Source organism: Leptosomus discolor, chromosome 5 (genome assembly GCF_034619465.1).
Source record: "Leptosomus discolor isolate bLepDis1 chromosome 5, bLepDis1.hap2, whole genome shotgun sequence".
Lineage (NCBI taxonomy): Eukaryota > Metazoa > Chordata > Aves > Leptosomiformes > Leptosomidae > Leptosomus > Leptosomus discolor.
In genome coordinates this window covers 61,453,820-61,466,097 of record NC_141395.1, presented here as the reverse complement: position 1 = coordinate 61,466,097, position 12,278 = coordinate 61,453,820, and the positions used below count along the sequence as shown (strand labels likewise).

Sequence of the window (12,278 nt, the reverse complement as noted above, 5' to 3'; positions counted from 1 at the left end):
TCTAAACACTAGGCCTTCATATGGAGCAATTTTATTTTTTGTATCATAAAAACAGGAAATATTTTAATGCCTTTTGTTGAGCTATTCATCTCCACTTGATAGCCCCAAAGATTTACTCACTGACTCCAGCTGATAGGGATTAGCAGATCCAAATCATTTGACCAAGGTGCTCTGCTTCCTGCTGAGTTCCAGATATCAAAGACTCACTAAGGATGGACTCATTTTGTGTAGGTGATTTGATAAATAATTAATAAACCTACTAAAGCCTAAAAGGAGAACTAGGGAAGAGTCTATATTCAAGAGAAGTTTTTAGCAATAGGCAGTTTACCTGTTCTATTATCATGTTGAACAAACGCATAGATATAACCTGAAGAGAATATAAATAATCACTTGGTCAGAAAACAGGTTTGTTTATTCGTGTAAACAATACTTTATGATTTAAACATAGATGTACTTAAACCCCCCAGGTGGGATTAGGCCAGTAGTGTGCCCACTGGTTTAAGAGATAGGACTTCTGGTTAGCTGAAGTGTTTATGTTCTTATTTCAAATGAGCACATTAAAAAATTGGTGCAATAAATAAAGTGAGAAAATGGAAAATAATGTGTAAAGTTATGGGAAAACATGGTTCCTGAGCTCAGCTATGGGAGCAGCTATCTTTATTAAATGCTTTCTATTTTTAACAAATGTGTAAGAAATCAAAAGTTGATAATCTGCATTTGCTGCCACCTAGCTAGTGTAAAGTCTTACTTTCAGAGAGCGTGATGGTGTAACTTTGGGGTTTAGCACGCATCACAGAGTTGCTAGGTGCTCCAGTGAAGTGTGTAAAATGTATGTAAAATTGAGTAACTCTGTACCCATAGATGAACAGGTTGTGCTTGTTTTGAACTCGTAAAAATGGAACCGGGGAACCAAACAGGTGATTTATAAAGAGAAAATGCTACCAGATATATTCTGTCATGTGAAAGCAATTGGACTAGCCAGTGGGAAAAATATAATGCAGCATGGCAGGCTTTAATTTACCTCTGGAATATATCAGGTACCCTCAGCATTTCCAGATCAGAAATGTTTTGTCACAAGGCTTTTCCCCTTCGGCATCACTTTTCAGCTAGGAATTCCCTTTAACCCTGATATTCTCCTTTACTTTCTCACGGTCTAAACACACCCCTAGAGCTCAGCAATTGTAAATTACACTACCTGTGGCTTTCTGACCAAATTCACCTAAAAGTTTTCATCTATGCATGTAAATCTTTCAGAATTAGTTTATTTCAATCCAGATGTAATCACTCAGTTCTTTAAACCAAGTTTGTATGATGAATAATCTTCAAAATAATGTTTGCTACCAAAAAGGTCAAAATGTAACATCTATCTCAAATACTGTGGAATCTTAGATATACCAGTGACGTATTTTCTAATAAATGCTTAAGCAATAATCATGAATGATTTGTCTGTTTTATTCTCCCTGTGTTTGTAATGTTTTTTTTGCTTCACAAGTCTTGTTACCTGAAGTATTTGCTATAAGACCAATTTTGGCCGTACTGAAATTAATGTATACACCTATTATCTTTGTTGAGAGTGAGAATTAGCACAATTTTAAGCACTCTTGTCCTGTATTTAAAGCCCAGCTAACCACCAGACTTGTTAATAATACTTTTTTAAGTGTTTATTGGTTTTGCTACTGGATCATGTGCATACACTTAATAATAAAAAAAAAAGGACAAATTTTGTTCCTAAGTACCCAGGGACGGTGTTGCTGAAAACCAGTGGAATTGCATACTCTTATGCTAGACTCCCAAGAAGCTGCTTAGCTGAAATATCACACTTTTATGTGTTTTGTTCTGAGTTGTTTCCTTGGCTGATACAGGACCTAAATCAAATACAACTTTTTATGTGACTATTCAGGTCATGGTTTTGCTTTCAAATTTGTAGGATTAAAAATGCATCAACAGGTCACTTTCAAAATATAATTTTTTTTATGAAAACAGTGTACAGGAGATTGAACAATTGCAAGCGAAGGGTATTAATTGTGCATTCGTTCAGATTTCACTATAACACCAATTAGCAAATAGCATTTCCACACTGAATTAGTGGAGCAAACTGCTGTTCTCTTTAAATGAAGGCTATTGTTTTCCATATCAGACCACTGAACATATAAAGGATTATACCAGAGGTGTTATGAAGCAGATTGTTCCACTGATTCTGATGTATGGAGAATGGAGACATATTCCCCGACATCTGACTGTCAGGGAAGTAAGTCTTCCTCGGCTCCAACAAAGAGAACAGCCTTCCTAGTTTCAGACGTCCACATCGTAAGTTTTAGTTCACTAGGTTGTCCTAGACTTAGTTGTGCTAGTGACCTGCCAGCAAGGACTCCCTTGAAGTGGAGGCATCCTTTGTACTCATTTTCTCTTTGAACACTTTGCTGCCACTGAAGAAGGGGCAATGTCAGCCTGTTTCTAAGAGCTTCTTTACAGTTTGTGAGCTCTAAATGCTCCTTGAAAAACAGAATAAAAGAAATTTAAAGAAATTACTGCCAAACTTCTCCAATGATCTGGAATTTTATTCCATCCATATACATGCATAGTAACAACATTTGTTGAGAAATTATTTCTATCAGAAGTAGAACATTATCTTTGTGATCACCAGTTGCAGTATTGCTACTCTTATATTTAAATATATCTTATATATGAATTAGATTCATAATTGCAGCATTGAGTTTAGAGTTTTGTTTTAGACTGTGCCTTTCAAAAGATAAAACTGATTGATATGACCTCATTACTTACAATACTGCTTCCAGTAATTTTGTTCATTCTTTATAAAGTATTGCATTTAACAGCAAAGGTTTAAAAATTGAGACAGAGATGCATCAGCGAAAGAAAATACAAGTACTATACAAGAAAAAATTTGCCATCTTCATTTAACGTACGTTTCAGATTAAGAAAGTGGACGGAAACATACTGCTACATACAAATGCAAAGCCTAATGACTAAGGTACTGTATCTGCTAAAATATAAAGTGCAAACTGAGCCCAATTGTTCAAAAATTGAAATTTTAAGGCGAACTTTACAGCATAGTTGAAACTTCTTTGCAAGTTATATTTTAGCATATACATGTATCTGCAACAGCATATAAGAACAAAAAAAATCAGGATACACAAGTGCTTTTGAAGCTATTTCTAAAATGCTTTTCTGTATTGTTTGCGACTATTTTCTTTAAAATCTACTATACAGTGCAAACCATATGTGCTACACAATAACTATACAATAACATTACAAATGACTTTAATATAAAGTTTTTAAATAAAAAATAACATAACTACAGCTATGAATACTGCTGGTAAAATAAATTAATATTTTTGAAAATGGCACCAATAATACACTTTACTAATGGACTGTAATGAAATTACACCTTTAAGTCTTCAACTCAGCAATAGTGAAATCTCCTGATTGTCCAGATGTAATTCAAACAGCTTTCTTTAGACTGTATGGAACAATATGCTAAACACAAGTACCAAAGGTGACCGATTGTTTCATTTGACATGTTCTGCTGCATGTGACGAGCAATAGAACTTCTTATGAGTTATAAAGTTTGAAAGATTGTTGAACTGGATGTCACACAGTCGGCAATACTTTCCACTGGTTGGGGCCTGGGTAGAACCATTGACGCCTTTAGCTATACTAGACAACTGTTCCTCTGCTGTAGGAATTGCTGGAGAGACATTTTCATTTGCAGTTAAGGGATTCTCAGAGATCCAAGAAGGAGACTTGTGCCCATCTTCATGTGGCGGATTCTGGGAAATGTTCTCTTGCTGTGGGTTTGCAGCAGGTCTTTCCTCCTGTTTTAGTCCCCCATTAACTATTACCATGCCTCGGTTTTTTGGCAATAGCGGAAGAGACTCTTTCTTCTGCACAGCACACCCATTCGAAGGTGCCTGGCCTTTAGGGGATTCGCTTTCTGTATTTGTGCTTTGATCTAAATCAGTATTATGAATGACGAGAGAACCAGAAATGTAATCGCTTGGCTTTATTCCATAATATGGAGAAAGCTGATCTGCTCCTTTAGCTTTCTTTATTGCTCCAGGGTAAAGGCATTGTGGAAGAAACAAATGTTTGTTTTCTTCTTTTGTAGCAATAAGCTGGGCCGCTTCACTAAAGACTTTCAGTCCTTGAAGTGTTGCTAAGTGTGTGGAAAATAAGTTTCCATTAGGAGAGGACTGTTTCGAGTTTCCATTTTTCTCACATTTGATTATGCTTCTTTCGTAACTGACATCTGGGCTGTTTCTTTCACTTTCTGGGTTTTGAAACACCTTACTGTCAAGTTGTCCCAGGTCGTTACGCTGATGGGCAGTGACAGGGCAAAAATTCTGCTTATGAGCCAGATAGTTCTCTACCTTGTTGAAACTGATCTTGCATACTGTGCACTCATGGTAGTCTAGCAGCCTTTTGGGAGAAGTGGATGTCCTCTCTGACGGGGGTAAGCATTTTTTACTGAGATCTATTGGCACATCCATCTCCAAGCAAGACACAGTGGAGTGGGGAGTATCACACTTCGAAACTGGAACGCACTTGTTAATAGACAGTGATGTTTCCAGATGCTTCGAGACTATTCCTGGAAAGATATCACATCGTGGATGGTAACATTCTCCAAGGCCCTCTGTTGTCTCTTGAGTAGATGTACAAGGATTGCCAAGATTAGCCACTTCTAGAAATCGCTGTTGAACTAGTGGTGGCCTTTGCTCTTGCTCTGGTAGGCACATCTCATACATCTTCCTTCGCTTCCGGGTACGCATTGTTCTCTGCATGGCAGGCACTTTGTTGGAAGCGGACCTCTTCAGTGGGGGATCGTGGCGAGTGGCACAGTAATACTGCTTGTGGACCATGTACGTTTCATGTCTGCTGAAAGTAATATTACAAGCTTCACATGTGGTCTTGTTAGGATCACTCTCCCCTTCTACTAAAGGAGCACTGGGGTTCTTCACATCAGAAGGTTTTCCATTTATCTTCTCATCGCCGTTGTTTGCAGCCGACAACTTCTTGGATTGTGCTGTAAAGTCTTTTTCATGACTTTTATTGTTTGGCCCAATCAAATCTAAAACACTGGAAGAGTTTATGCAAGATGTCTGCAGAAGTTGATTCTCTGGATCTGATGTGTGAGGAGCTGCATTCAGGATGTTTATAGAGCTTTGACCGTTACTGGGACTTACAGCTTCCGACATTTTTTCTGGAACACTGGAAAAATCTGGTGACTTTGCCATCTGCTGCCATCGGCTGCTGCAGTAATGTTTTTTGTGTACCAAGTAGTTGTCCAAATTATTGAATGTTATGTTACACTCAAAACATGTAGCTCCTTTGGGCATCAAAGGACTGTAAATCACAGGAGGATAATTGCTACTTCCATGTCTCAGTCTTCGATGGACCAGTTCAGACATTTTGGCTAGTATCTCTGAAGCCTGAGGAACCACAGTGATGTCTTGGGGAAAAGCAAACTGGGAAAGAAAAGGTCCCATTGGGAAAGAAGGACCAATATTAGGCTGAACTGGCGATGAAGCAAGTCTTGGACTGGATGGTTCAGATTTTATTTTAGTATATGAAAAACTCTGCTTATTTGTGGCAGGCTGGGTTTCTGGCCTCTGGTTTGGAAGGAAAAGTGGAGCCTTTTTTTCACATTTATCAAGTTCTGTATCAGAACTTGCATCTTTTGTCTGCATGGTCTTTTGGCTCTGAGGAACATCATTTCTGCTCAACAGGTCCGTTGCTGGCTGTAAACCTTCTTCGTTTCCACTTGGAGAGTGTTCAATGTCACTTTCTCTCTGAATTTTGTTGCCAGAGACATGTAACTCTTGGTGCTGCAGTAGCTCCCTCTGAGTTTGGAAGCCAAAATGGCAGTGGTTGCATCTAAAGGCAGCTTGAGTAAGATGCGAGAACAGGTGCTGATGAAAGTTAATCACCGAGTCTGCAGTGTAAGTACAAACTGTGCATTTCAGACTAGCACCGGGGGGAAGAAATTCTTCCATTTTCACTCCTATAGAAAAGACAAGTAAAATACAAAATAAAGTGACCATTTTGCCCTTCATGATGTATACTGGAAAATCAGTCGCACAGAAGGCACAAACACAGTGAGAACAACTAATTTTCTTCTAGCAGGATGGTATTAGCCACCCTGAAAATACTTGAATTGATTCAGAACTTCTTTCCTCGAACTGCTAGAGGATATTCCCAGACTCCTGCTCTGCTTTGGAAAGCCTTAGTATCTGCATGCATTCAGCAGAGACGAAGGGAAAGAATGAACAAGGGGAAGGATAAAGACAGACTGGACTTATTCTAAATGAAAAGGTCTTAGAAATTACAGTTTTAACTAAAGGAGATATCCTGTTCCCCATACACAATCACTGGAAATTTTGAATGCACAGAAAGCACATCAAGGTCAAGAGGCTCAGGGTTATGATGTGGCTTGAGGTACAGCCCTCAAACTCAGAGTGCCTGAAAGCCACAGAGCAGAAGTAGCATTTGGAGCATTACTGATGCTGAGCTCTTTGCCTGCATGAGTTGGCCATAGTGTGGGAACAGGATACAGATCTATCCTCATCAGAAAGGAATGATGAGTTGCGTTCATTGTGAAGGGAGGAGGAGGAGTGAGACACGGCTTCACCAGCATTTTATCTTTGACATATAATGGCTGTAGGAAACTACTGCTATAATACAACACCTTTTCCTCATGCGATCCCTACAGCTTTCCCTATCAAGAACAGTACATTCAAAGCCATCTTGCAGTCACTGCTGAAATAAAAAAAAACATGTTTCATGGTATTTTGAAACTGAAAATGCTTTAAAAAGAGATGAGACCAAACTTCTCTGCTGCAACAACACAGATTCTGATTCCCTGTTACACAATGAAAACTGAAAAAAACATTGGTAGGGATGATTTTCAGAATATAAACTAGGTATTTGTTCTGTCCAAACACACACACATACATATACCATGCCTTGGCCAGGTAAACTAGGTTCGTGGTAGTTGGACAACATAAATCTGTGAGAATATTTGGGCTCAATCTGTGGGAAGTCATTCTGTTGTACCTGGAGGTCCTCACTTTTCCTCTAGTACCAGTGACTCCCACAGTTGTGAGGAACATTTGAATTTGTCCTACTCTTGGCCTCAGAGGTCAGAAGAGAGCAGAAAAGATACGTAGCACTTGAATCAGCGCTCGTTCCCTGTCAAGCACTTTTCACTAGGAGGCCATATGAAGCCATATGATCCCCCACTGCCATGAGATGATGTCTCATATGCTTCCATATCATGTGATACAGTCACAGTGAAGTGTCTCTACGGACTTTGCATTTCAGTCGGGGCTCCATGCTTCAGTGGTGTGGGTCTGCTGCAGCCCCCAGCAGGAACAGTAACAGAAGCTGAAGCAAACCCAGCACTAGCTTACAGGGTATTTGGAGAAGGAATGCTTCACTCCTACTGCAGAAGCTGTTACAATTTGTGATAATCTGTATAGAAAACTAAAGATTGACAGGATCTGAAAGAAAGTGAGAATGATTGAACTGACTGGTTTACTACTAAAAAGAAGGGGAAGGTCTGACTTTTAGCCTCTAATCTAAGAAATACTTAAAGATTATCACTGGAAATTCAGCAGGATCTCAGACTTGTGTCTTTCAAGGAACACAGATGCTAATCTCTAGATTGCAAGAAGACATGACCACTCAGCTCATGGCTGAAAACCTTCTCGACACCTAAGCCAATGGTATGTCACTAAATGCAAAGAGCTGACGCAACCCTTTTACACAACGGCAAAGATTTAAGAATTTTCCTCTGCTTGGGGAGAATTGAATTTGTTATCTTCCAAAAGTACCTGGTTTTAATTACTAGGCTGTAAGACATGCTGGGCTGCATTCACCTGCTCTTGTTGAAGCTGTTCCTGCTGTTCCTACTGTTCTGCTGGTTCACTGAACAGTGAAATATTTGCTAGACTAGAGACAAAGAACGGCAATAGCCTGACATTCAAAGTTAAGATCTGGAAGCACAGAAAGATCTGATGTCTAAATGAATGGCTAAATGTCGTCTGTGTTGTCTACACAAGGAAGTTTCTCTCTCAGCACTCTTCTAGTCCTGTTCTGGGAAGTACCAAACTCCAAGGCAACATGATGCCTTCTAGATTTGTAATTGCTGCCCAAGCATCCAAGGAACATTTTTCACTTCACCGAGTCCACAGAGTAGACTCCCACTCTCCCTGGGAGGCTTTCTTCTGTGAATAAAGCACACATTAGGGTCCTTTAGACTCTATCCACTTAACAGGAGGATCAGGAACTCCTGTAAGGTCCTTGCCTCTTTCCAGACACAGCCCTGTACCCTAGACAGCCAACACACCCATAAGATGATGCTGCAGTCTTTCTTATTTGTCAGCTTTCTCTGCTACTGAAAACTCCAATGCAGAATGTTCTGCAAACTCCTAACTTGTGTTTTCAGCCATAATTCAAAACAAATTCAAACAGCACACTCAAAGGACCTTCAGGGAGGGAAGTAAAATTCCTGCTGAGTTCCAGATTTTTAATCTCAGGAATTTCCTAATCCCACTTTATGTATATCTAGTACTATAATTTTAACAGCGTGGACAAATAAAATACTATCCCCAATTTATATTTATAAGGAGGGAAAAGAATATTGTTACGAGAGACGAAGCTTTTGGGAAAAGAACACAGAGGTCTGGACCCTGGTCCTTAAAGCCTCCTGCCTAAGAAGCCTACTCTAGGACCTCAAGATCTTATTTCAGAAGGACTTGCTCTCTGGTGGTGTATATTTCTTCACTCAGCATCAAAACAGGGTAGGTAGAGATTATAGTCTAGCAGGCTCATGTTTGGTGGATGGAATTATGAAGTAATTGACTGAATCTCTCAGAGACCAAGCAGCAGCAGTGTAACTGTGTCTGGGTTCCCGAGCATACCTTCGCCAGTAAAGAAATGCTGCCTGTATGCGTGTATACACACATTAAGAGAGAGACAGCATTCAAACAAGGATTAGTAGGTAAGAGAAATGACACCAGTTACCTGGGAAAGGTGCTTGGTGTAGAACATAGGTCAGAAACTGTTGACATTTTGGTAGTATATACACCCAATGCTTGCATACATTTGGAGAGACATTGATCCACTGAACACCTGCTGTGAATAATTCTTTAAATAACTAAATCCAGAAGATGATACAGGAAAACACATGGTACTTACCACTGTGAGAATTTAGGTGCATTTCCAGAGCTCTTGCGTTAGAAAAACTTTTGGTGCACTGCGGAAAGGGGCAGATACTGGATATCTGCTGAGCGCTATCTTCATTCTCCTCTGACAGCTGAGGCCCCTCTCTTTGCCTCCCACTGCAGTAATACATGAGATGGGCCTGCAGGTTTCGCTCGCTTCGATACCAAATGCCACAGGATTTGCAAGGGAATATGTCCTCTACAAGCAAATATAACCAGGTGCAGGTTAGCCACAGTGCACTCAGTGCCAACCAATTAACACAGGTGGATTAATTCCCCTCACTTCCCCATTAAACGCATTCTTACTTAATAAAATACTGGAAACAGAGCCGCAGGTTTATTAAAATGTCACTTGCAGGTGAGAGACCGAACACAGGAGACAGTTGTTTCTTTCAAAAGGAGATTTTAAAAATACTTACTAAAAAACAGCTAGAAGTTTTTGGCAAGTAATTATTTAAAAAAATGAAATTAATTGTTTGTTGTGAATATGCAGTACTAATTAAAGAACTAAGCTGTATTTCTGATACATCGCTACTCAGTAGGTGACATCTTTCAATCATGCTTTTTTTTCTGTGTGCACCAGTCTTTCTAGCACTTGGTCTTGCAATTTTTGAGTGCTAATTGCAGGTAAGTCGGAAGAATATGTATTTTCAGAATGCTTATGCAGTTATTACTGTAAAAACCTCTTGCTCCGATATCCAGGAGGCCACACGAGATCATGTTTCCTTAAAATCCTACAGTGTTGAATGTAATATGATACTAAGCAGAATGCTTATTTCCTGGGTTCCTGTTGTTACTAGTATTAGAAGTTAAAACTTCTAATGTACTTTTGTCCTCTTTTTTTTTTTTTTGGTAAATTGTTACCGTTCCACTTTCCCTATGCAGAAGGGCTATTTGCTAATAATAATGCATTTTTTCATTGTCTTTTATCCCAAAGTGTTGGCACCCTCTCTGAGGGGAAGACAATGCAGAGGTTGCACAGAGTGCTTCCCAGAAGCAGAGGGAGTAGATACTTTGGTCATGTACTAAAAGCTACACACTTTACTCACGTGAAGAGTAATAATGAATACTGTGTATTTACACAAAGCAGATACAAATTTGGTTGCTAATATCCTGTCAGAAGGATACCTACACAATGCATGTTGTGTATCTCTCTCAGAAGGACAAAAGACATGACTGATCTTTTTGAAAGCTGAACCTGCCATCCTATCAGTCAGAACAAGGAAGAAATTCCAGCTCTTTAGGGTACATCTACACTAGTAAATTAAATAGTGACAGGGTCCAGCCTAGAGCACTGGAACTTCTTGTTTATACCGTTAAATCACAAGAATGGTCCCACACTCCTGGCTTAAGTCAATTAACACCTTCCCTATTCCTGCACACAGATCACGAGTTACCACAGGCCTAGGATCATTCCCTGCAACTGGTCTGGATCCTTTTTGCCTGTTTTTGAGACTAAGAGAAGATAGAAGTACGAGTGCAGCCAGACTGTGCCAGCCAACCTTAGGATCAGAAAATGGGCAATTTCAGTCAACATCAAAACACATCTTGGTCAACATCAAAACTCCCACTGACTTCAGAATGCAAAAGCTGCTAGTGACTGTAATTAACTTAGTCTTGAAGAATGGTTGGCTCCTCTGAAAACATGGCATGTGTAGCTGATGATGTAACTCATTATCATTCATGACAATTTATGTTTAATTTCAAATATTGATGCATATAGGACAACTGCTCTGTTCTAACTCCTTTGGGTGAACAAAGTTGAAGACTCCATTGAAATATCTATAAATCCAGCCAAAATTTACATCGCTTATTTTACTTCTCTGACTGCACTGCTAATGCTTGTCTATTTTTCTGCTCATGAATTTGCATAAAATACTTTCACACTAGCAGTTTCTGTTTTTCCCTTTGCCACTGAGTAATTGTTCATGAATCTAAGACACAAACATTTAATGGAGCAGTTAGTGTTCCAGTATGTACCACTATTAAAACATTACCGACACAGCTTGCATCATTTGCAATATCCATCTCATGTGAAAGCTGACACTTCAGCATTTGTTTTTGGCTTCAAATGGTTTAAAAAAGTTGAACTGTTGAGTTTTGCATGGAAAAGAAAGTCCAAAAGTAGTAACACGAAATTCTGATATGGGCAACATGTTCCTATTTGAATTCATTTGACTGCATTCCATCACAGAATTGAACTTTCTGATTATCTTAATGAATTTGACTTGCAGCCATCTTTATTTCCTATGGGCTAGATGGCCTGCATAGTCTGTAGCTCCAGTTACGCATGGTGAATATGTGACTTCCATTATGTGCCATGCAGAAGAAATGCATTTGAGGAGTTTTGCATAGTGAGAGGATGGAATTCCAGGGAGACTAATGTATCGGTATGGGATCTGAAACTATTACTTCCCTAAATGACACAAAATAGATAAAGGCTACTTGAAGTTAATGGTTTAATTATTTAAAAGCAAATTATTTAAATATGTTTCAATGGATAGTTTCCAAATATTTCAATGGATCAATTCAGGAAATGAAACATTCAAGTTCAAGCTGAATGAGCCAAAGGTGATACTCCAATTTTGATTTTTCAAATAGGAAGTCTTAGGAAACATTAAAAACCCCCACCCTATAACAGGTTCTTTTTCTAGAAACTGATTCTTTTTCAGGGATCTACCAAAAGAATGGTTAAGAGATGTCTTACTACAAATCTAGAGGTGCACTCAGCATATTACTGGACTCACATCTAGCTCAAGACTTTACTGAAGAAACTGAATTTCACCAACTCAACAATGAAATGTGGAAACAGTCCCTTATGGTCAGAGGCAGTCTCAGAACCAGAGTGGAAATTTCTGGACAGGGAGACCTGCTACTTTAGCAGCCTCCTGGAGTTAAGAGTACATAGGTTACTCCAAGCTGCTGCTAAACCTATATAGCAAGAGCTGATGCACCGTAAAGTTAGACTCCTCTTAAGCAGCAGAAGTAGCATGATCACTGTGGCTTTCTAGAGCTCTGCAAAAGGCAGTGCTGGCA

At 39.2% G+C, this 12,278-nt stretch overlaps 1 protein-coding gene across 1 annotated transcript in view; it reads right to left on the bottom strand.

The window, feature by feature from the left end:
• Window positions 1–3,527: 3,527 nt before the first annotated feature.
• Window positions 3,528–12,278, bottom strand: part of ZFPM2 (zinc finger protein, FOG family member 2) — a 252,065-nt gene continuing 243,314 nt past the window's right edge. The window contains exons 6-7 of the mRNA XM_086466307.1: window positions 9,217–9,441; window positions 3,528–6,019 (exon numbers count right to left, since the gene is read on the bottom strand). Of these exons, the coding sequence (XP_086322433.1) occupies window positions 3,528–6,019; window positions 9,217–9,441 (2,717 nt within the window). The remainder of the gene's footprint in view (window positions 6,020–9,216; window positions 9,442–12,278) is intronic.